At 40.4% G+C, this 21,031-nt stretch overlaps 1 protein-coding gene across 1 annotated transcript in view; it reads right to left on the bottom strand.

Moving 5' to 3' along the window:
- Positions 1-20,626, bottom strand: part of PPIL4 (peptidylprolyl isomerase like 4) — a 36,807-nt gene extending 16,181 nt beyond the window's left edge. The window contains exons 1-10 of the mRNA XM_066373024.1: positions 20,483-20,626; positions 15,889-15,956; positions 15,737-15,801; positions 14,663-14,780; positions 13,854-13,996; positions 12,974-13,070; positions 12,096-12,212; positions 7,341-7,465; positions 4,657-4,723; positions 1,053-1,164 (exon numbers count right to left, since the gene is read on the bottom strand). Coding sequence (XP_066229121.1) covers positions 1,053-1,164; positions 4,657-4,723; positions 7,341-7,465; positions 12,096-12,212; positions 12,974-13,070; positions 13,854-13,996; positions 14,663-14,780; positions 15,737-15,801; positions 15,889-15,956; positions 20,483-20,552 — 982 coding nt within the window. The 5' untranslated portion in view covers positions 20,553-20,626. The remainder of the gene's footprint in view (positions 1-1,052; positions 1,165-4,656; positions 4,724-7,340; positions 7,466-12,095; positions 12,213-12,973; positions 13,071-13,853; positions 13,997-14,662; positions 14,781-15,736; positions 15,802-15,888; positions 15,957-20,482) is intronic.
- Between the last annotated feature and the right edge of the window lie 405 nt (positions 20,627-21,031).

Below are 21,031 nucleotides of genomic sequence, written 5' to 3'. Positions count from 1 at the left end.
TGAAAAATGCAGCATATAGAAACAGTACATATAGTCTGCATCCTTTTGTGTTTTCCTTTTGTAAAAGAGAAAACTGTATACACAGAAAATGCATATTTCTTCCCATTTCTTTTTTTTTTAGTGAGAGAGAGAGAGAGAAAGAGAGAGAAAGGGAAAGAGAGATGAGAAGCATCAAGTCATAGGTCACTTTAGTTGTTCACTGATCGCTTCTCATATGTGCCACAGGGGGTTGGGGGGTGACTCCAGCAGAGCCAGCAACCCCTTGCTCAAGCCAATGACCTTGTACTTCAAGCCAGCAAACTTTCAGCTCAAGCCAGCAACTATGGGACATTATCCTTCACTCAAGCTGGCAACCTCGGGGTTTCAAATCTGGGACTTTGGCATCCCAGGTGGATGCTCTATAAACTGTGCCACCACTGGTCAGGCTATTTCTTTCCATTTTAAAAGAGAAAATCACATATATATATATATATATCATATATAAAATATATACAGGGAGACATAAAATGAAAAATAATTCTAAAGATAAAAATAAATGCATATATATATATGTATGTCTATTCAAAGACTGTACGTTAAAGGTTATAAAAGAAACCAGTAACACAGTAACAGTAGTTCTGGGGGAGAAAAATGGGTAGATGAGGGGCAGGAGTGGAAGAAAGACTTTTTTCCCATGACAGTTTCATGAACATTCTCAATTTTGGACCACATGACAACTAGAACAAAATTTAGGCAAAAAATATTGAATTTGCATCAGGATGAACTAAACCATCACAAACATCATAATTACTTTGGAAAAATGTTACGTCTGCATGGATAATTTTAAATAATTGATAATATAACCAAACATAGGAAATATATTAATCATTAGTTTAAAATACACACACACACCCCAATCTCAGATTCCAGATAACAGCTATATAAAGTCATAAATAGAAGCAGTTATATCAAAGAGCATTCTCCTAATTAACAGCATTAAATCAGAGACACACACACACACACAGCAAAATACAGAACACAGAACAGAAACAAACAGAAATAAAACAACATACCTTTTCCTTTCCATTTAACCTTTGCCACAGACTGGCTAAAATCCACATGTATTCTTCTGTCATCTATAAGCACATTGTCCATTTTGAAGAATGCTTTCTCACAATCTTCTTCCTGATAATAGTTATAAAAACTTAAGCCTAATCTTTATGAAAAAGATTTCTGCAGCTAGAACAAATATTGAAAATACAAAAAGTTTGTTGTTATTAAAACAAAGATTTGAAAGCTTATTATGCACCAAATGGTGTTAAATGCTTTGTACCTCTTACCTCAATTAACTCTCATAACAACTGTATGTGGCATTATCTATTATTATCTTAAATTTTCTCAAAGAGAAAAGAGAAGTTCAGAAAGGTATACAAGCTGCTCAAGGCCACAAAATTGGCAAAGGTGAAGCCAAGGTTTGAACCAAGCCAGTCTGACTGCAATGGACATACATACACTTAACAATCATAACAGACAAGTCCACAATCCCTCTTAATCAACACCCACAAATATCCTGAAAATTGAAAGTTGTTTTATAATTTTGGTGTTAAAACCCACTTGACAGCAAAACATGACTTAATGGGAGGCTGTGGCCTTAAGTTATCCCACTTTGTATTCATTTGTTTCAGTGAAGAAATATTTTTGTGACTGATTATGGAATGCTGACCCAGAAGAGTACTCTGTAATTGCACTAAGAGTATTACGTAATTTGCACACGCACGTGCACGCACGCGCACACACACAGAATACCATATATCAATGAAAATGAACAGAAAAAGTTAACAGAAGCTACATGCAGTAACAAGTATAAATCTTACAAATAGAGGCAATGAAGCTAGATACAAAAATACACCTACACGTGTGTTTACATTTATACAAGTTAAAATTAGACAAAACCAATGTATGATGTCAGAAGTAGCAGTGATGGAGAAATTATCTGAGGGGGGGACACAAAGAGGGCTTCTGGGATCCTAATAATTTTTTCCTGCTAATATTTTATTTCTTGACCTGGGTGATGGTTCACATGGATTTATTAACTGTGGTAACTTGTCAAGCTCTTTACTCATGAGTTATATATTTTCTGTATATCTTTTTTTGTTTTTAAAGTTTGTTTTTTTATTTTTATTTTTTTTTATTTATTTATTTATTTTTTACAGAGACAGAGAGTGAGTCAGAGAGAGGGATAGACAGGCACAGACAGACAGGAACGAAGAGAGATGAGAAGCATCAATCATTAGTTTTTCATTGCGACACCTTAGTTGTTCATTGATTGCTTTCTCATATGTGCCTTGACTGCGGGCTTTCAGCAGACCGAGTAACCCCTTGCTGGAGCCAGCGACCTTGGGTTCAAGCTGGTGGGCTTTTCCTCAAACCAGATGAGCCCTCACTCAAGCTGGCGATCTCGGGGTCTTGAACCCGGGTCCTCTGCATCCCAGTCCTACGCTCCATCCACTGCGCCACCGCCTGGTCAGGCTATTTTCTGTATGTCTTTTACTCTTTAGTTTAAAAACTTTTTGGACCAGATTACCCAAAACATATAGAATTTGCCACACATGCAAAAAATACAGACTAAATGATGAGCACGTACAGAGAGGCTACCAGCCATGAGAATGATGAATCAGAATGATGTAGGCTTAGTCTGATTTTCAAAAAATAATAAAGGTCACAAACAATCCATCTCAAAAACTGAAATGCTGAACAAAAAACTCACAGATTCTATAAAGTTGAACTGAACTACCTATTCATGGAAAACGGTGTACCTGTAGAGGACCTGTAGAGTCAACGTGCTCTCTATAGTCTATGTGCTATAAAACAAATGAAATCATAATAACATAGCCTATGGTGTCAACGATGGACTGACACTGTCAGGGTTATAAGAAGTAGTCAGAGGTCCTGGCCGGTTGGCTCAGCGGTGGAGCGTCTGCCTGGCGTGCAGGGGACCCGGGTTCGTTCCCGGCCGGGGCACATAGGAGAGGCGCCCATTTGCTTCTCCACCCCCCCCTCCTTCCTCTCTGTCTCTCTCTTCCCCTCCCGCAGCCGGGGCTCCATTGGAGCAAAGATGGCCCGGGCGCTGGGGATGGCTCCTTGGCCTCTGCCCCGGGCGCTGGAGTGGCTCTGGTCGCGGAGGAGCGACGCCCCGGAGGGGCAGAGCATCGCCCCCTGGTGGGCAGAGCATCGCCCCCTGATGGGCAGAGCATCGCCCCTGGTGGGCGTGCCAGGTGGATCCCGGTCGGGCGCATGCGGGAGTCTGTCTGACTATCTCTCCCCGTTTCCAGCTTTGGAAAGATACAAAAAAAAAAGAAAAAAAAAAAGAAGTAGAGCAGACCAAAGGCAGAGATGCCCTTTTGGTACCCCTGACAGTATCTAGGTAAAATTTGTTAGGTATCTGCTTCCCAACTCTCCATTATTCATCTTGTAGTCTTAGGGTTTATTACACTGAAATATAAAGGGAGTTCAATGAATAACTATACTTTGAGCTAGAATGAGCTACGACTAGACACACATTAGTCCAAAGCTGCATAAAGCAACAGCATAGACTAGCACAGTGGCAAAAAGCAATGTGAACTGAATCGGACATATGTAAATTCAAATCCCAGCTATGATATTCACAAAGTGCATAACTTTAAATGTCACAATACTGCTATGTGCCTTACTTTACTTATTTGGAAAAGGAGGACGGTACCTATTTCACAGAGTTGTGAAGATTAAACGCGTGTCAATTAACCTAATGCCTGGCTTAAAGAAAGTTATTTGAGTAACATAAACTATCATTATTATTTTAGACCAAAAGGTACCATCTAATCCAATACTCAAGTTTTACTTATAAGGAAATTAATGCCTGGAAAGAGGAGTTCTAAACTGCTAAATGTCGTATAGTAGCTTGTTAGTGACAAAGCTCAGATTGCTATCTAGAACTTAACACCCAGTACAGTTCTCTTTCCTTACTCAGTTATATGTATCTAACACTGAGAAATCACTTATAGAATGTGAAGGACTTTACCTAAAACTTTAAAGTTTTAAAGATAAGGCCCTGGCCAGTTGGCTCAGTGGTAGAGCATTGGCCCAGAGTGCAGATGTCCTGGGTTCGATTCCTGGTCAGGGCACACAGGAGAGGCAAACATCTGCTTCTTCACTCCTCCCCCTCCCCTCTCTTTCTCTTCCCTTCCTACAGCCATGGATCAATTGGTTCAAGAGCATCGTCCCAGGCACTGAGGATGGCTCTGTGGAGCCTCCGCCACAGGTGCTAAAAATGGCTCAGCTGTAAGTGGCCCCAGATGGGCAGAGCATCGACCCCAGATGGGGGTTGCCGGGTGGATCCTGGTGAGGGGGGCATGTGGGAGTCTGTCTCTCTATCTCCCCTCCTCTCATTTGGAAAAGAATAAGTAAAAAAATATTTTGAAGATACATGAACACAGATGTAAAGGTACATATATTAACACCCAAACAGATGTTAAATTTATCCCCTATATGACTGTAATAAAGATTTTCCGTTGGTGCCTAGAAAATGGCACAGTAAGTTTCTAATCTTAGAGACTAGAAAAAGTGCTATAATTACCACATTTTAAAACCATATGAGAACAAGAACAATATCAAACTTAATGGATCTATATTATGACCTACCTTTTCAAATTCAATAAAAGCATAACAGAGGGATTCTCCTGTCTTCCAATCTCGAATAACTTCACAACTAAAAGAATGTTTGGAAAAAATGATTAGAATAAAATAAATTCTCACTCTTCAAAGGTGAATAACAAAACAAGACAGTTATTAAAAGGCAAAGTTAAACTCACAGAACTCTATTTTCCCATATTTCTTCAATAACAATTTTTAAAAAAAAAAAATAGTTCACCGGTCTAGTAATTCTATTATCTAATTCTACTTTAAATGCCCGATATAGGCCTACAATCCTAAACTCCTGAAGCACTGAAGGAAAAATAAGATAAAAATATTTAATTTTCCTGTGGCAAAAGTAAACTACTGTTAAAATTTTTTTTAATTATAATTCACTTCTACTCCCTAAATGTAGATAAATTATAGTCTATCTAATAATATTGTTATTATTTATGTATGTGCACATTCATACATATACATGTTTAGTAAGTCTATGCTTTTTGAATTTTAATATAACCCAAGCTCAGATTTAACCCCATAAGTGTAGCTATTCTATAGAACTAATCCATCTAACAACCAAGAGAAAGGGCCAATAAGGTGGAGTAGAACTGCCTGGCTTTTCCTCACGTGTCCTGTCTCATCTTACACTAAATGAAACAGGAAAATAAAACATTGGGGGGAAAAGGAAAGGTAATCGCATTACAGCATATGGTTCAACTGTTACAGTATTTATATATACATTAAAATGCAAATACTAAATAATGGCCTAACTAAAATTATGACATTACCAAAGAAGTAAAAGGAAACAATGAACACAGGAGGTTAGTAACAGAAGGACAATCCTCACCTTCCTTAGCAGGAAGTCAGCATATAATGTCTAAAATTGAAAAATAAAACGTAGCAGTATAGGAATAGTTTTTATAAATATAATATATTGTAAATGAGTGAAGGAATAAAATTGAATAGTTGTTTCCAAAAAGATTTTTCTTGGCCCTGGCTGGTTGGCTCAGCGGCAGAGCGTCGGCCTGGCGTGCGGGGGACCCGGGTTCGATTCCTGGCCAGGGCACATAGGAGAAGCGCCCATTTGCTTCTCCACCCCCCCTCCTTCCTCTCTGTCTCTCTCTTCTTCTCCCGCAGCCGAGGCTCCATTGGAGCAAAGATGGCCTGGGCGCTGGAGATGGCTCCTTGGCCTCTCTGCCCAAGGCGCTAGAGTGGCTCTGGTTGCGGCAGAGCGACGCCCTAGAGGGGCAGAGCATCGCCCCCTGGTGGGCAGAGCGTCGCCCCTGGTGGGCGTGCTGGGTGGATCCCGGTCGGGCACATGTGGGAGTCTGTCTGACTGTCTCTCCCCGTTTCCAGCTTCAGAAAAATACAAAAACAAAACAAAACAAAAAGATTTTTCTTTCAACAGGAATAATCAAGAATGGCTTTATGAAAAAAACATGAAAAAAAATTCTAGCCCTGGCCGGTTGGCTCAGTGGTAGAGCGTTGGCCTGGCGTGTAGGAGTCCCGGGTTCGATTCCCAGCCAGGGCACACAGGAGAAGTGCCCATCTGCTTCCCCACCCCTCTCCCTCTCCTTCCTCTCTGTCTCTCTCTTCTCCTCCCACAGCCAAGCCTCCACTGGAGCAAAGTTGGCCCAGGCACTGAGGATGGCTCCATGGCCTCTGCCTCAGACACTAGAATGGCTCTGGTTGCGACAGAGCAACGCCCCAGATGGGCAGAGCACCGCCCCCTGGTGGGCATGCTGGGAGGATCGTGGTCGGGCGCATGCGCGAGTCTGTCTGACTGCCTCCCCGTTTCCAGCTTAGAATAAAAAAAACAAAAAAGAAAAGAAAAAAAAAAGAAAAAAAATTCTAAACATAAAAAAGTACTTTTTAAGTAATTATAAAATATTACTCTTTCTCACAGAAATACAAGCTTCATAGACTTTTGCATTAATAATGAAGAGAAAATTAGTCAAAAGAAAAATTTGGGAAAACTTACATTCAAATTAATCTTGATATAGATTACTGGTATTTTTAGGAAGAACGTAAATACAATAAATATTTTCATCATTAAAGAAAGGTATTGAGCCTGACTGGGCGGTGGCGCAGTGGATAAAGTATCAGACTGGGATGCGAAAGACCCAGGTTCGAGACCCCAACGTCGCCAGCTTGAGCGCGGGTTTATCTGGTTTGAGCAAAGCTCACCAGCTTGAGCCCAAGGTTGCTGGCTCCAGCAAGGGGTTACTCGGTCTGCTGAAAGCCCGCAGTCAAGGCACATATGAGAAAGCAATCAACGCGCAACAAAAACTAATGATTGATGCTTCTCATCTCTCCGTTCCTGTCTGTCTGTCCCTATCTATCCCTCTCTCTGACTCTGTCAAAAAAAAAAGAAAAAAAAAAGAAAAAAAAAAAGAACGGTATTGAGAATACTAAAGAACTAGATTTAAACTGTTCCATTCACCTCCAGTGAAAATATGTTGAAAGTGGGAGAATCATTCAATTACATATACATAATATGCATATATTTTTATAAGTACTTATACACATATACATACATATTTTCCTTCCCTACTGTCCCAAAGACTCATCTGTAAAATTCACACCAGTATAAAAATCACCTAGAGTTCATAAATTCATCAGAAATATGTCATTAGAAAACCATAAATTAATACTTAGTTTTCCTAAAATCTTTCACTAATTCTAGAGATTACCTTCTTATTGGCCCAAATCTTGAGAATATTATTTCCAGATCCTCATCTGTGGTCACTGGATTCAATTTACACACAAAGAGCACATTTTCTGGAGGTTTGATATCTGCATCAGGTAGGTCTCCCACCTAAATTACAAATAAACAAAAATACAAATCAATTTCTTTAGTTTCCATTCTAAATACCCTATTCAAGCCCAAAATGCTGATTTCCCTGAAACATCTAAACTTACATTATACACTGCAGGCTCAGGAAAAGAAATCTAAATACGACCTCAAAATTCATTAGGAATAATTCTTAACACAACAATCCCTTTTGTGAAAATGAAATTCAAGAAGGTTAAATAATAACTTGCCCAAAGCCACACAATAATAAGCAACTTGAGTTGGGATCTGAACCCAAATTTACCTGGGTTTTTATCTTCACTTTTTCCCCCCTATTTGATATACTAAAACCAGAATTTTTGTAAAGCATATCTAAATTATGAAGCATACAAGTAAAAAACATCTGTGATGACAACAACTAGCTTAAGAACTAGTGGCCCCTGATCCCATTATCCCCCTGCCTCTCAGCAGAAATAACAGATGTCCTGTTTCTTGGTTTTCCTTCTGGCCATTCCTTTGCACATCTTGAAAGTTTTACAGGTAGGTAGGTCATTCCAAGCCCTAAAAATACTATCTTATTGAATCTAGCCATCTGCTTTAGCAATAACCAGTTCTTTCCATATTATCATTCAATACGGAAGAGAACAATTCTGGACAGTGTATCTAGTTTTTTATTCTCCCCTCACTATCATCCACTTGAGTCAACTGCACAGTCAACCACTGCACTGAGCAGAGATACCACTTCTGATGGAAGAAGCAGTGAGGGTAACAGTGAGAAAAAACCATGATGGTGTTCGTTCCACTGCAGGAAAACTATTTCCCATGGCCTTTGTAGATGGAGAAAACGATATTCCTTTACACGTATATTCAAAACCCTCAGAGTAGATTTCTGGTAAGATTGTCACATGAAATATCTCCGCTTCAATAACTAAAAGAAATCTTGAAACTCAGAAACAGTAAGAAGAAACAATGCCAGTGAGACCTGCTCAGCGTCTCTGAAGCCTATTAAAAAACAATAACCTATGTCCAGCACATACGGGAAAGCAAATCAGTACAATCCCCAAGAGCACCTACAATAGCAGAAATACCACAGCTAAAGGAAGTACAAATGAGAAATAGTTAATGACGTAGAAAATAACTCATTATACTACCTGTCAGAGATAACAAAATAACTTAAAATACTCTTAGCAGCTATGAAGTTCAAAACATTAGTCAATAATGCAAAACACTAATTGAATTGTCATTATATTACACACAAATACATTAAGAGAAACCAATGTTCTTAGAAAACAGAAGATAAAACCTGTTAATAGTGAGAACCAAAAGGGACACAGGATCATCTACTAGAAGGGTTCAAATCCAAAACATGAACAAGACCACACGCTGGACAGGATGTAGAGTAAAAATGGTACAGCCGCCCTGGCCGGTTGGCTCAGCGGTAGAGCGTCGGCCTGGCGTGCGGGGGACCCGGGTTCGATTTCCGGCCAGGGCACATAGGAGAAGTGCCCATCTGCTTCTCCACCCCCCCTCCTTCCTCTCTGTCTCTCTCTTCCCCTCCCGCAGCCAAGGCTCCATTGGAGCAAAAGATGGCCCGGGCGCTGGGGATGGCTCCTTGGCCGCTGCCCCAGGCGCTGGAGTGGCTCTGGTCACGGCAGAGCGACGCCCCGGAGAGGCAGAGCATCGCCCCGGTGGGCAAGAGCGTCGCCCCCTGGTGGGCGTGCCGGGTGGATCCCGGTCGGGCGCATGCGGGAGTCTGTCTGTCTCTTCCCGTTTCCAGTTTCAGAAAAATACAAAAAAAAAAAAAAAAAAAAAAGTACAGCCATTTAGAGACAACTTGGCAATTTCTTACAAAGCTAAACCACACAACCCAGAATTGCGCTGGTAGTTACCCAAATGAATTAAAAACTTATGCCTATACAAAATTCTACACACAAATGTTTATAGCAGCTTTATTCATACTTGCTAATCAGTATTTTAATAGGGGAATGAACAAACTTCACTACGTTATTTAACAATCAAAAGAGATAAGTTACCAAGGCAGCCAAAGACATGGAGGAACTCTAAATGCATATCGCTCAATGAGAGAAGCCAGTCTGAAAGGCCACATGCTGTACAATTCCAATCACATGACACTCTGAAACAGGCAAAAAACCTGCAGACAGTACAAAGAATCAGGGCTGACAAGGGTTGCGGGGCGGTAAGAGCGAAGTGGAGCACTGATTTGGGGGCAATGAAACTGCTCTGTGTGATACCATAAGGGTAGACACATGCCATCTGTCAAAGTCCACAGAGTGTACAACACAAAGAGTTAACCCTACCGTAAATTATGGACTTAGGTTAATAATAATGTGTTGTATAGTAATATATAAGCTCCACAAAGGCAAATCTTTGTTTTGTTGTTTTTACTGATGTATCTAATTAAACACAATCACCCTTCTGGGCTTGACAGCTTTGGAAAGCTGGATTGTGGGGTGGGAGGAGCTATAAAGGATATTATTGAAATAACTGACAAAATTGGAATATGAACTAAAATTTGTATTACTTTTAAATTTCCTGATTTTAATAACTATATGGTGAATATGTAGAATAACATTGCTACTCTTAGGAAATACTTAATGATGTAGGAGGTCAAGAGAATGATGTTTGCAACCTCATTTCCTTTTTTTTTTTTTTTTTTTTTTTTTTTTTTTTTGTATTTTTCCAAAGCTGGAAACTGGGAGGCAGTCAGACAGACTCCCACATGCGCCTGACCGGGATCCACCCGGCATGCCCACCAGGGGGCGATGCTCTGCCCCTCCAGGGGGCGATGCTCTGCCCACCAGGGGGCGATGCTCTGCCCATCCAGGGCATCGCTCTGTTGTGACCAGAGCCATTCTAGCACCTGAGGCAGAGGCCATAGAGCCATCCTCAGTGCCCAGGCCAACTTTGCTCCAATGGAGCCTTGGCTGCAGGAGGGGAAGAGAGAGACAGAGAGGAAGGGGGGGGGGGTGGAGAAGCAGATGGGCGCTTCTCCTATGTGCCCTGGCCGGGAATCGAATCTGGGACTTCCTCACGCCAGGCCGACGCTCTACCACTGAGCCAACCGGCCAGGGCTGCAACCTCATTTCAAATGGCCCAGAAAAAATAATATGTGCATGTACATGTACAATCAGTGACAGAGGAGGGAGGGTGGATGGAGAGAGAGAAGAGACAGACAAGAGGGAGAGGAGAGAGAATGAGAGATCAAGCATATGTGGCAAAGTTAAAAACTGGTAAGTCTGGGTAAAAGGTAGACAGCTCTCTGCACTCTTTTTTATAAGTTTTCCATAAATTTAAAATTATCTGCAAATAAACAGTTTTAAAACTACACTGGCCCATTTTCTTCTGGCATAAACTTCTTTTACTTTTGCTGTTGAAAACTCAGATGACAATCTAGCGTTCTTTCCCTATTATGTCATTTGTTGCAAGGTTGTTGCTCAACAGACTTTTGAGGTTCAGTGATTTTCTTAGAATTTCTCTTGAGGTTGATTGTTCTGAGTCAATGTTCCCTGATACACAGTGTGCTCATTAAAATGTGCATTTTAATTTAGTAAAATATTCCTGAATTGTAGTCTTTAATATCCATTCCTTCAGACTGGTGATGCAATATGTATTTTAAAACAATACTGTAAATCTGAAAGTTCCAGTATATAAAATGATGATAATAAAAACTTAATTATCACCTATCCATTCAAATATTTATTGATGATCTACTATATAAATGGTATACCTAGTCCACAAAAATAAGAAATGGGAAAAATGTCCTGCGGGTCATCTAATAATCTACTTAATAATCCACAAATGACTTCATATTATTAGTAATACAGAGGAGGACTATGTTTTTGAGAATTCAATTCTACCCAGGTTTATTTTATCCTGTAACTACTATTCTACTATTTAATCTCAACAACACTTGAGTTGTACAAAGAATAACTCATTAATATAGATAAAATTTTGTCCAAGAAACACTTTAAAAATGATTAGTATAACAAATGAAGTCCATTTAATATTTCTAAGGTGGATCTCCACTTTTCTTTTTATTTCTCTTCTTTTGTATTTGTATTTTCCTGAAGTGAGAAGCAGGGAGGCAGAGAGACTCCGGCATGTGCCCAACCAGGATCCACCAGGCATGCTTACGAGGGGGCGATGCTCTGCCCATCTGGGGCGTTGCTCCATTGCAATCTGAGCCATTTAAGTGCCTGAGGTGGAGGGCATCGAGCCATCCTCACCCTCCAAGCCAACTTTGCTCCTGAGCCTTGGCTGCAGGAGGGGAAGAAAGAGACAGAGAGAAAGGAGAGGGGGAAGGACGGAGAAGCAGATGGGCACTTCTGTGTGCCCTGGTCAGGAATCAAATCTGGGACTTCCACACACTGGGCCAACGCTCTACCGCTGAGCCAACTGGCCAGGGCTCCACTTTCCATTTTTAAAGAAGGTGGTTGGAATAGTGGAATCAAACTTGTTTACTTTTACACATGCTATTATGTCATACAAAATTTAATCCAGAAAAAAAACTCTTAGCTAAATTTTTGTATTAATATTTTAAGGCTATCAAAAAGCCAGAAATAAATGAACAGTAAATATGTATTAAATACTGTATAGCACTGAACAATTATTTGAACAAAGATAATTATCTTACCATTTCTAATAGAATAGCTTGGGTTTTGGCCTCTTTTTCTGCCTTTATTTCTTCTACTTCTTCAGCTGATCTTCCTTTGAAATCATCGATTTCTTCATCTGCTCCTATTCGACCACTCTGTAAGGCAGAAGTTACTCATATATATATGTAAAGGATAGAAAAATCTGAAAAATATGAAACATTATACTTTATTCTTGGTTTCAGCAAATATATTAGAACAGAATAACTTCATTTGTTTCATATGTGAAATTTACAAACCTCTGAAAATTTATTTAAATTAATTGATAATATTAGACTAGTCTTCTAGTTTACTGTTAAATCAAAAAAACATTTATATAGAAACTATCTGGTATCCAATTAAGTGCTGAAGGCAGAAGATAAGTGATCTTAGAGATTAAGCATCAAATCCAATTATAAAGATAAATTTAGCTTTAAGGAAGTCTCGTAAGCAGAAATTTATACTTTAAAATATCTGAGGAAAAAGTCTGCAGTATGCCACAGAAATTTCTGGGTTCTAGCCTGGCTTCAGAATATCCCCCAATTGAAAAATTCCCTTAAAACTACTTTGAGCTTTTAGATAAACCATGTAGAGTTACGAGATAAGAAAAACATTTCCCCAAAATGTTCGTGTAAGCTTCCAGGGCTAAGGCTTTTTGGTGGAGTAGAAAATGAAGAAAGGACATTATAATGGGAAATAAAAAGACAGCTAGAAGAATGAATATCTCCATAGAAAAGTAAAAGAATTCTAAACTTATCCTAGGATAATATATCAAGCAAGACAGTCATCCTGAAGAAATAAGTTTTAATAAGCTAAAAAGCGAAAGCTATGCAAAGCATTAATATGCACGTATATTCCATCACAAATGGACTCAACTTACATCTAGTTGCTCCCTAGTAGGTTCTGGTGATCGATCAGGAATTAATAAATCCGGAGGGTCATCAAATGGATCATCTAAAATTACTGTATGATTAATCCTTACAAAATAAACCCAAGTCAAATGTTACACATACATTATTTCAGAATCTATGTTTTACTTTTTATAAATATAATAAATGTCTTATGTATGTCTAAAGCCAAAAAACCATTAGGTCCTATTGCACAAAGATGTTACTAGCATACACCATCACAAATAATGTTACTATTTTTGGTTGTTTGATATTACTCTGCATTACTATAAAATAGTATACAGTAATGTCTAAAGCTTAGTACTTTTGCCATATTTCTCAATAATCTGCATTTTAAAAAACTCAAGACAATTCCTTCCAACATAAGCAATTATAAATACTTAGTACAAGTATAAAAACATAAAAGTTCTCTTTTATTACAAAGATTCTTTTTTTTTTTTTTTTAGTGAGAGAGAGAGGGACAGATAGGGAGAGAGATAAGAAGCATCAATTCTTCGTTGCGGCACCTTAGTTGTTCATTGATTGCTTTCTCATATGTGCCTTGACTGGGGGATTACAGCAGAGTGAGTGACCCCTTGCTCAAGCCAGCGACATTGGGCTTCAAGTCAGCAACCCTACACTCAAGCCAGCGACCTTGGGGTTTCGAACCTCGGTCCTCTGCGTCCCAGTCTGATGCTCTATCCACTGCGCCACCGCCTGGTCAGGCTATTAAAAAGACTCTTATAGTCTTGTACTAATTCATGCTTTGGAATTATCCAAAAAATAGTCTTACACATGCCATCACTGCTACCATCTCAAATATCACAGTATCAAATTATTCTAGTACATTCAAATAGCAAATTGTAACCATACCTAATATCTTGATATGGTACAAATTCCTTGTCAACAAAGGTCTCATTGATTTTCTTAACTATGTCCATGCCTTCCGTCACCTCACCAAACACGGTATGAACACCATCAAGGTAATCTAGATTTTCCCCTGTAGTAATAAGAAACTAAAGAAAAACACAGAACACAAATATATACATATACTATATATAATTCAAACTGAAATTATAGACTGGCAAAATATACACAAAAGACTACATTAACTGCATGGATTCTTACCCACTTGTTTCTAGTACTAAGTAAAAAGTACAAAGCTTATATATAAGATGTCAATATGTATACACCTTCGCCTGATTGTTTAAAATACTTGGACAAGGCAAGGCTCAGATTCTTCACATGTAAACTGTGAGGGGAAATAAAGCATCTACTCCAAATGGAGTTCCAGTGAGCATTAAACAAGACAATGAATGAAAAGTGCTCAGCATGGCCTGTTTTGAAATAAGTAATAAATACAGAAAAGGAAGAGGCCACAGTGTGAACATTGGTGATCCACGAATGGTAAAGTTGGGGATGATGCTATTTTCTTTATTCGTACTTTTCAGTGTTTTCTAAATTCCTCACAATGGGCATGTCTTACATTTAAAAGAACAAAATATTATTTTTCTTTTTTTTGTGCTGTCATATAATTTTTGAAAAAAATGCATTTTTTCTCTTCTAACAAATACCTTTGATTGAAATTTTCTCCTTACTGGATAATTTTAAAAGATAACCTTGTGGGGTCCTTACAGTTCTTCATTTTAAAGCAAAACTCATCTTCTCACCCACTTTCTAACCTGAGATCCATGCTGATCACTGCCATTGTTCACCATGGACACAGTGCCTTTCTTCTTATGCTTAATTCTGGGCACTTTCTCTGCCTCGAAAAAGCTTGCTTGATCACCATACAGTTGACTGAAAATACATATAATAAGGTTATAAAATATAAGTGTTCTCAACATGAAATACAAAAGTACTAACAACATATAGGGTTACCATTTCTTTATAGAACTACCAGTATGATTTAAAATATTTCCTTCTTATGCTGTAGACATTTAGGAAACTTAGAAACAATCTAATTTGCATATTTTAAAATGCAGATTGAAATACACTACTTAACATTACTAAGAAGCAATTTTAGTTTTACTCATTTAAAAATACCTTACCCAAAAGGAACCCTCATTCACTGTTGGTGGGACTGTAAAGTAGTACAACCATTATGGAGGAAAGTATGGTGGTTCCTCAAAAAACTGCAAATAGAACTACCTTATGACCCAGCAATCCCTCTACTGGGTATATACCCCAAAACCTCAGAAACATTGATACGTGAAGACACATGTAGCCCCATGTTCATTGCAGCACTGTTCACAGTGGCCAAGACATGGAAACAACCAAAAAGCCCTTCAATAGAAGACTGGATAAAGAAGATGTGGCACATATACACTATGGAATACTACTCAGCCATAAGAAACGATGACATCAGATCATTTACAGCAAAATGGTGGGATCCTGATAACATTATAAGGAGTGAAATAAGTAAATCAGAAAAAAACAAGAACTACATGATTCCATACATTGGTGGAACATAAAAATGAGACTAAGAGACATGGACAAGAGTGTGGTGGTTACCAGGGGTGGGGGGAGGGAGGACAGGGGGAGAGTTAGGGGGAGGGGGAGGGGCACAGAGAACTAGATAGAGGGTGGCGAAGGACAATCTGACTTTGGGCGAGGGGTATGCAACATAATCTAATGACAAAATAACCTAGACATGTTTTCTTTGAATATATGTACCCTGATTTATTAATGTCATCCCATTACCATTAATAAAAATTCATTTAAAAAAAAAAATAAAAAAAATAAAAATACCTTACCCAAAAACAGACTCTCCTCCACGTCCAGTCCCTGTAGGATCCCCAGTTTGTATGATAAAATCCCTCTATAATATATAGGATACTTTATTAATACACAGAATTTGCTAGATGGTTCCAATAACAAAGGACATGACTAGTATCCACTGACTCACCTGTACATTGTGAATAAGGCAATAATTGTAATATTTTATTTTGCACAACTTCAGGAAGTTCAAGCAGGCTGAAAAAAAACAAATAATATATCTATTACAGTAGTTCACAAATAGATTTTTAAGCAAGTACAAGCAGTAAATTTAATTTCTAAATTACCATAAAAACTTCCCCCAAATGGTCAAATGTCCAAAGCCATAAAAGGCAATGAGCCTAAAAAGGGCAATATATTAAGCAATCATTTATTGATTGATTGATTTTATAAAAGAATAAAAGGAAAATTAGTTACAATACTAGCCATGCCTGAAAATACCATTTCTTCCACTTAAATAGTAAAATGTAGGTTAAAAAATGTCACAAGAGTTCAAAAGAGAGACTGTTTCCGGCTGGAAAAATTGGAAGACCTCATGGAGGCTTAAAATGAACAAAAAAAGAACTGGACTGGCAGAGATTAGAGAATGTACAACATGTATAATATAATGTAACTTTTTACAAATGGTACAAAAAATGTATGACTTCGTTGGGGAATACCAACAATTAGAAGAATGTTGCATGTGTACAGAAGTAGGGGGTGGATGGGAAATCTCTTCATCTTGCCCTCAGTTTTGCTATAATCCTTAAACTGCTCAAAAAAAAAATAGTCTTAATTTTTAAAAAGGGAGGTGGAGAACCTATAGATTACAGATTAAAAAAATTTAAGAGATATATCAACCAATATAATACATGGCCCTTTTCTGGATCCTAACTTAAATTACCAAATAATTTTAATTTTTTTTATTTATTTATTCATTTTAGAGAGGGGGGGAGATAGATAGAGAGAGAGAGAGAGAGAGAGAGAGAGGAGCAGGAAGCATCAACTCCCATATGTGCCTTGACCAGACAAGCCAGGGATTTGAACCGGCAACCTCAGTGTTTCCAGGTTGACGCTTTATCCACTGAGCCACCACAGGTCAGGCACCAAATAATTTTAAATGTATATGAGACATAAGAAAAATACAAATGATACTAAGGAAATTTGCTAATTTTTTCAGATATAATGATTTGTGGTTATGCTGTCTTTTAAAAGTATCTTTTAAGACACAAACTGAACTAATTACAGATTAAATAAATCCCACATTAAGAATTTATTATAGGCCCTGGCTGGTTGGCTCAGCGGTAGAGCATCGGCCTGACGTGTGGGGGACCTGGGTTCGATTTCCGGCCAGGGCACATAGGAGAAGCGCCCATTTGCTTCTCCACACCCCCCCTCCTTCCTCTCTGTCTCTCTCTTCCCTTCCCGCAGCCAAGGCTCCATTGGAGCAAAGATGGCCCGGGCGCTGGGGATGGCTCCTTGGCCTATGCCCCAGGCGCTAGAGTGGCTCTGGTCCCGGCAGAGCGACGCCCTGGAGGGGCAGAGCATCGCCCCCAGGTGGGGAGAGCATCGCCCCTGGTGGGCGTGCCGGGTGGATCCCGGTCGGGCGCATGCGGGAGTCTGTCTGACTGTCTCTCCCCATTTCCAGCTTCAGAAAAATACAAAAAAAAAAAAAAAGAATTTATTATAAAACATCCAGTGGAGGTGGGGGTAGAAATAAAAAAAAATATTATTTTTTTTAGCGAGTCAGAGACAGGCAGATAGGAAGAGAGAAAGATGAGAAGCATCAACTAACTCATAGTTGAGGTACCTTAGTTGTTCAATGATTGCTTTCTCATATGTGCCTTGACTGGGAGGCTCCAGCTGAGCCAGTGACCCCTTGCTCAAGCCAGAGACCTTGGGTTCAAGCCAGTGAACCTGCGTTCAAGCCAGTGACCTCAGGGTTTTGAACCTGGGTCCTAAGCATCCCAGGCTGACACTCTATCCACTGAGCCACTGCCTCGTCAGGCTGTTGGTTGTGTATTGAGAGCTATTAAATGAAGCTGGTCATTGGCACATGAGGGTTCATTTAAATATTTCTATGTCTGTATGTCTTAAATTCTCTATAATAGAAAGGGAAAAAGAAAAGAAAAAGAAGGGAGAGAAGGAGGGAAGAAAAAAGGAAAACAAATATGTTTACTATAGATTGACAAGTAGTTATTCAAATAAGCACATATCCAATCACTTGCTTCAAATACTCACAAACAGGGTGGGCTTATGTTTTTTAATGTTCCAAGGTATCTTTCGAGAACCCATGCTTGTCTGTTCTGCCTGTGTTAATTAGGTGGGATAACCCTATCTCCCCTTTAGTTGCTCATAGCTCTGGGGAAAGAGGCCCACTCCTCTGCCAGGTGCTGCTCCATGTGAAGAGTGGTGATCAAACTCCAAGGAAAGCAAAACCAAAAGATGAAAAACACAATTCCCTATTTGCTGGATCCCGCCGTCCTTACAGCCAAGCTGACCCTAGTAATATGAGACAATCAATGATTTTCTTTCAGCTGTTTGAGTTGAGTTTATATCACTTGTACAAAAAGTCCTAATACAACACATATCGACTAATCATTAGTCAATATAATAAATCTTCAGTGTGTGTCCTCAAAGTGTTAAGCATTGCACAAGGTGCTCATTATTAAGGCACGGTGCCTGCTCTCTTGGGAGTCTATATTCTTGAGAGGAGACAAGACTTGCAAATAACTCCAGGACAACAGATAAAAGTCTTAACAAAATACATGTTGTGTAATTTATAAAAGACCTGAGACAGAGCAGAAGAAACAGATCTAACTCTGCTTGGGGACAATGGACATAGTGGAGATACTGCTTGACCTGAGATTTTACTTACTTATTTTTTTTGTGACAGAAACAGAGAGGGACAGAGAGAGGAACAGACAGGAAGGGAGAGAGATGAGAAGCACCAATTCTTCGCTGGGGCACCTTAGTTGTTCATTGATTGCTTTCTCATATGTGCCTTGACCGGGGGATTACAGCAGAGTGAGTGACCCCTTGCTCAAGCCAGTGATCTTGGGCTCAAGCTGGTGAGCTGTGCTCAAATCAGATGAGCTCACGCTTAAACCATAGACCTGGGAGTTTCGAACCTGGGTCCTCTGTGTCCCCATCCTATGCTCTATCCACTGTGTCACTGCCTGGTCAGGCTGAGATTTATTTATTTATTTATTTTACTTATAAGCAAGAATTCTGCAAAAGGACAGCAGTGGAAAGAACCGTAGGGTAGAGCTGGGGTCGGGAACCTTTTTGGCTGAGAGAGTCATGAATGCCACATATTTTAAAATGTAATTCCATGAGAGCCATACAACGACCCGTGTATGTTAGGCATTATCCAATAAAAATTTGGTGTTGGTCCCGGAGGACAGCTATGATTGGCTCCAGCTACCCGCAACCATGAACATGAGCGGTAGGAAATGAATGGATTGTAATACATGAGAATGTTTTATATTTTTAACATTATTATTTTTTTATTAAAGATTTGTCTGCGAGCCAGATGCAGCCATCAAAAGAGCCACATCTGGCTTGTGAGCCATAAGTTCCCGACCCCTGGGGTAGAGGCAACAGCATGAAAAAGGCATGGGTATAGGGTTGGGTATTTAGTGTTGGGGATGGGGAGACAGCAGAGTGTGAGAGGTGTATGCAGTAGAAGGCACTCATTGTACAATATTGTGGTTTGTTCCATCCCCTTTGGTAGACTACCTTCCGTGAGGGCATGCCTCTGGTTTTAACCTCTCCTGGCCTCCAGATTGTCCCTATTCTAACACATTCTCCACATTGCTGCTTGTTATCTTCCTAAAACAAGTTTGCCATTCCTCAACCCTGTTTTTAGAACCTTCAAATACTCTGGTCATCTGTAGGGCACACAGACTATTCAGAATCTACCATATACAACCAGACTCGCAGTCTGCCATTCCATGCCACATACCATTCCTTCAAGCCACGCCGAGCTACCTGCTGTTTCCAGAAGATTAAACAAACTCAAAGGAAACCCTCATTTCCATTCATCTTTGAAAGAGCTTGTTCAAGTGTCTGGCATTCTTTGCTAGCTTCGCTTCTTCCCGCCCCCAACTAAGAAGAATTCGTCCTTCCTCTGGTTTCCATAGAAATTTGTTTTCTTTTATGACACTTAAAAAAGTTAAATGGGTTCCAGTGTAGATTTCCCCCAATGAAATCTCAGACACACCCCCCTCGCCCTCGGGGCAAGGTGCCTATCCCAGGGCCCGGCAAAGTCTCGCCTAGCAGGCGATCAAAGAGTGCTAAGGCTCCGTGCACACCTCCGGCCAGCCCTTCCTCCATCCAGGCGGGATGCCCACACTCACCCAAGCACACCCTCTCTACGTTCATCGAGACTTACTGATGGATTACACACCATGGAATCCTGGTTGTGCTCCTGGGTCATCAGTAAAGCGCTCTAAAGCCACTAAAGCTTTGTGGACACTGTATACTGCTGTCAGGCATAACACACTAACACACACATAGACATTTAACACCGCAGGCACCCGCCACTCGATGCGCCAGCACTCAGTAAAGGAGAAGGGCTGCTCCACACAAAAACTTTTCTAACCAAGCCCGCTAACAAGAGCTGGGTGGCCGGCACAGCAGCCCAGACGCGCGAACCAGCCGACGTCGGGGACTGGGAGGCGAAGGCAGAGTGGAGAAAGGACATGGCCGCCCCGGCGAGAGGTGAGCGCGGCAGGCCTCACCGCGCGGCCGCTCCTCCGTGTACAAGTCGATGACGATGTCGCCCAGCGTGGTCTCCAGCAGAACCGCCATAGCGTCCTCCCCTCCTCCGCAACAAGCCCTGGGGGTGACAGGCGATGTCCGTCGCGGTCCACGCCCTGCGTCACCCTCGGCGCGACGCTTTATTACGTCATCCCTTCGGCGACACCGCCCTCTTCCGGGTTGCAAAGTAAGGTCGGCCTGAGTTCCTATGAGTACCGCTCGCAGCGCGGCTTTTTTGAAAATTCTGATACAACCTCCCAGGCTCGTGCGGAATCCTATCTTCCTAAGGACCTCCTAACCCTGCCCAGATAATTCAGTTGGTTAGAGCGTCCTGCCAATGTGCCAGGTGAACTGGCTTCCAGTTTAGTGTTGTTCCCATGACGCCTTCAGAGATCTGCTGCAAGTTGAACACTTAATGTGTGACTGATCCTCACAACTTTGGCACAATAAATCACTTTGGAAACTTGAAAACTACCAATGCCGGGGCAACTGCCCAGACTAATTAAGACAGAAACTCGGCGTCCCCCCCC

Source organism: Saccopteryx leptura, chromosome 3 (genome assembly GCF_036850995.1).
Source record: "Saccopteryx leptura isolate mSacLep1 chromosome 3, mSacLep1_pri_phased_curated, whole genome shotgun sequence".
In the NCBI taxonomy this organism is placed as follows: domain Eukaryota; kingdom Metazoa; phylum Chordata; class Mammalia; order Chiroptera; family Emballonuridae; genus Saccopteryx; species Saccopteryx leptura.
The sequence above is the reverse complement of the archived record's forward strand: the minus strand, read 5'-3'. Positions and strand labels throughout refer to the sequence as shown.